This window comes from Peromyscus eremicus, unplaced genomic scaffold, assembly GCF_949786415.1.
Source record: "Peromyscus eremicus unplaced genomic scaffold, PerEre_H2_v1 PerEre#2#unplaced_3363, whole genome shotgun sequence".
NCBI classification, from domain to species: Eukaryota; Metazoa; Chordata; class Mammalia; order Rodentia; family Cricetidae; genus Peromyscus; species Peromyscus eremicus.
The window spans coordinates 12,288-16,085 of NW_026737597.1; the positions used below are offsets into that span (position 1 = coordinate 12,288).

Consider the following 3,798-nt stretch of genomic DNA (forward strand, 5'->3'; position numbering starts at 1 on the left):
CCCTCGGGCTGGGAAGTAGTAGTGCTCAGTATCTGCATCCCTGGATCGGTACCTGGAACATAGTGATTGCTTAATCCTCACCACACGAGGCTGGGGGTCAAATTCTTCCTCTCTCTCTGTCTCCCTCTCTCTCTGTCTCTCTCCCTCTCTTTTGGTTTTTCCAGGCAAGGTTTCTCTGTGTAGTTTTGGTGCCTGTCCTAGATCTCACCCTGTAGACCAGGGTGGCCTCGAACTCAGAGATCTACCTGGCTCTGCCTTCCGAGTGCTGGGATTAAAGGCATGAGCCAACACCACCCAGCCGTCAAATTCTCTCAAACCACATGTCAGAGGCAGCATTTCTTAGCTAAATTTTAATTTTGTAACATAATGTCTTCCAAGTAAGTTTACTGGTCTTTATCGCATCAAACATGAATCCATTACTTCCGGCTCCTCTTTTATCAGGTATTAGCACAGCGGGTCTGCATCGCCTGGGTCCTGTTTGTTTTGCTCTGCTGCAGGTTGAGTTTTTCTTTCTTCCTTGTATTTCTTCCTCTTTTCCCAAAACCATTGGAAGATCTGAGAAAAATGAGATTAACATAGGAGTAAGGATAGTGGTTTCTATTCGCCACTTCCGTGTTAACAACCTAACGAAACCTGCTAGAGAAAGGAAGGCATGATCCGTCAGCTCCTGGTTTCAGAGTGCTCCTCCATGGTCACTCTTCCCATTAACTGGGGCCTGAGATGGGGTTCACCATCAAGGAAGTGGGAACACATGGACCACGAGGCTGGTCACCTTGTGCTGGACATAGACAGAGAAAGCAATACTACACGGCACTAGCCACAACCCCTCTTCCATCGAGTCCCAAGGGCTCAAAATCCATTGATTAGGTTAGAACTGCCAGGATTCACTTGGACCTATCGTACGTGAATCAGCGTGTGGGATGGACATTTCTTTCATTCTTAAACCCACAGGGGCTGAAGAGATGGTTCAGCAGTCAAAGAGCACTGGCTGCTCTTCCAGGGGTCTCGAGTTCAACTCCCAGCACCCACATGGTGTCTCACAACCATCTATAATGGGATCTTGTAAGAAAAATGTAAGGCCTAGGGTGAACAACCCTGGTCAGGAGTGATAAGCAATAGAATGACGTAAGTAAACCATAAATGGAGTAATGATAAGCTATAAGCTGTGTGTAGAAGTAGGGATAAGACTAGAATCCTAGCCAGGAAAGAATATAAAAGATGAAGCCTCAGACCCAACCAACAGAGCTCATCAGACCCTCGTGAGACGACTCTCCTCTGCCAGAGAGGTGAGATACTGTCCCCAGTGCAGACGTGGCTGACCGGAGGAAGGCTGACCCAAGATCCAGAGGAAAAGACGTGGCGAGTCCAGACCTGTACACCCGGAGAGGTATCCCTGCTTCCATTTGGAAGACGGGATAAATATTGCTTGTGATCTTACTGTGTGAATAAATGAGTGTATACCAAGTCTGAATCAAGAGTGATTATTCCTCCCCCGAAACCGGGGTATGTGCTTGCTACAGATCTGAAGCAGACAGGGCACACATAAATACATATATACATAAAACAATAAATTAAAAAAAGCGTAACAGTTAAGGAACAGCATCACGAGAGTGACATGAAAGGGAGAGCCTGAGTACCTGCTTGTCTGTCAAGCTGAACTGGAATGACAGCAAGTGACAGTCTTTTGCCGTGGGGAGTAGTCTTGATTTAAACCTCGCCCACAGAGTGGCCATGAGGGGTTTGCTGACTGACTTCTTGGGCCTTGGCTTTTTCTGCTGCTTTACACGTTTCTTCAGTTTCGCTTCTGGTTTCTTTCTCTTTTCTGTCTTCCTCTTCCATCCTCCCTTCGAGCTGCTCCAGCTGGAGTGTCCTGGGTCTTGTCGCCCGTGGTGTGTAATTTGTTGTTTTTTTTTAAAGAGACCTGTAGGATACAAGCAAGCTGTGAGTGTACTTTCAGATCACGCTTAACATCCTTCCACATTAGAATATATTTGGTTCTCAGTGTGAGTGTGATTCCAACATTCTGGAGGCTGAGGCAGAAGGCCAGCCTGGGCTGTGGTGAGAATCTGCTTCAAAACTTTTATTATTATTATCATCATTATTAGGGGTGACCTTGAATTTTTTTTTATATAAATTTTATATAAACAGATGTGACAGTTTGGTGTTCACAGTGCTTGAGGTTGACCAGAAGACCTTGTGCCTGTTGGAAAAGCCCTACCAACAGGGCTATATGCCCAACCCCGAAAGAAATAGATGTAAAGTCATTTACCTTGATTTTCTTTTCTTTTCTCTTTTAAAGTTCTGTTTATTTTTATTTTATGTTGTTAATCCCACTGGTCAAGAATAAGAGCACTATCCACAGTTTAAAGCCAAATCTGAAGCAAGCTTTAGTTAAATACTGGCCAGGTCCATACCCAGGTTCTAAGGAAATGGTCCCAAATCACATTTTGCAGGGGCTTAAAAGGTAAAACCCACAATTCACAGCATTTTCCACCAGGTCCAATCAGGGGCAATCATACATCCTGATGTATTTCCTACCTACCTCTTGCCTACATCCAATCAGAGGCAAGGGTATATCCTGACATAGTCTCCCACAAACAATAGCCTTTAGCATTTCAGGAACTATCTGTCTTTGGACAAGGGGCTTGCAAATCAGAGGCATTTTTGTTTTATGGATCTCTTATACAGAGTAATTAAAATTTAAAATGCAACTTTGACTCTTACAATGTGTTACTTGCCTTGTGAGTTTATATGCACCATGTTCATGCAAGTATCGTGGAGTCCAGAATAGGGTATTTTATGAGCTCAAACTGGGAGTTACAGAAAGCTACGAGCCACTACGTGGGTTCTGGGAATCAAAACCTGGGTCCTCTACAATAGCATCATGTGCTCTTAATTCCTGAGCCACCTCTCCAGCCCACTTTACCACGTTGCAGGAAACCAAAGCAAACAAAAAAAGAAAAAGATGCAGCCAGATGTGGTAGTACATGCTTCTAATCCTAGTACCCAAGAGGTCTGATGCAGCTGGAGGCATCACACGACCTGACTTCAGACAGGTTTACATAGTGAGACCCATCTACAGAAAACGGAAGAGGACGAGGAGAAAACTAGCTGAGAGTGTGGCCAGTGGTAGACCAGGGTTCTGGGTTCTGTCCCCGGTACCACCCAAACTATTTTTAATTTTGCTTAATGTTTACTTTCTATTTTTCACTTACTCCTTTCCGATGTTGTGACATTCTTGATGTCCAGGCTTTGCTTCATGATGTGAGTACACTTTCAGATCCAACTTAGAGGGGCTGGCTCTTAGAGGTGAAAAAAACCCTCAGCACCACTGGGTTTTAACAAAGAAAAGTCCTAAAAGAGAGAAAAGTGTAATGACACTGATGAAATATATATATTTCAAGCTGTTGAAAGAAATGAGTTTTCTGTTTCTGAGAACATCTCTCAGCAGCACTGGCTGCTCTCACAGGGAACCCAGCACTCACTCGGCAGCGCACGCACGCACGCACGCACGCACGACCACGTGAGACTCCAGGCCTGGGTATGTGACTCCCTCACATGTGGTACACCAACATACAGGTAAAAAGGGAAAAACCAAAACAAAAACCACACACAATAAATAAATTCTTTCTCTAACATTAAAATAAAATTATTAAATCTGTGAGTCTAAGACCAGCCCGTCTGGAGTGCATTTTCTATGTATCCAGGCAGGCCTGCATAGAGAGACTGCCCCAAAACCAAAAACCAAAACCCAGCAAGCACATGGCGTGTAGTGGGTGGGGAGGCTATTCAGCAAAT

The 3,798-nt window shown here is 44.5% G+C and overlaps 1 protein-coding gene across 1 annotated transcript; it reads right to left on the reverse strand.

Annotated features, from left to right (window-relative positions):
• Positions 1-335: 335 nt before the first annotated feature.
• On the reverse strand, positions 336-3,348 carry Nanognb (NANOG neighbor homeobox). The gene is made up of 3 exons (XM_059253202.1): positions 3,216-3,348; positions 1,638-1,921; positions 336-555 (listed from the first exon to the last, which is right to left on the reverse strand). The coding sequence occupies exons 1-3, from the start codon at positions 3,259-3,261 to the stop codon at positions 445-447; spliced, it is 441 nt and encodes a 146-aa protein (XP_059109185.1). The 5' UTR covers positions 3,262-3,348; the 3' UTR covers positions 336-444.
• Positions 3,349-3,798: the final 450 nt, after the last annotated feature.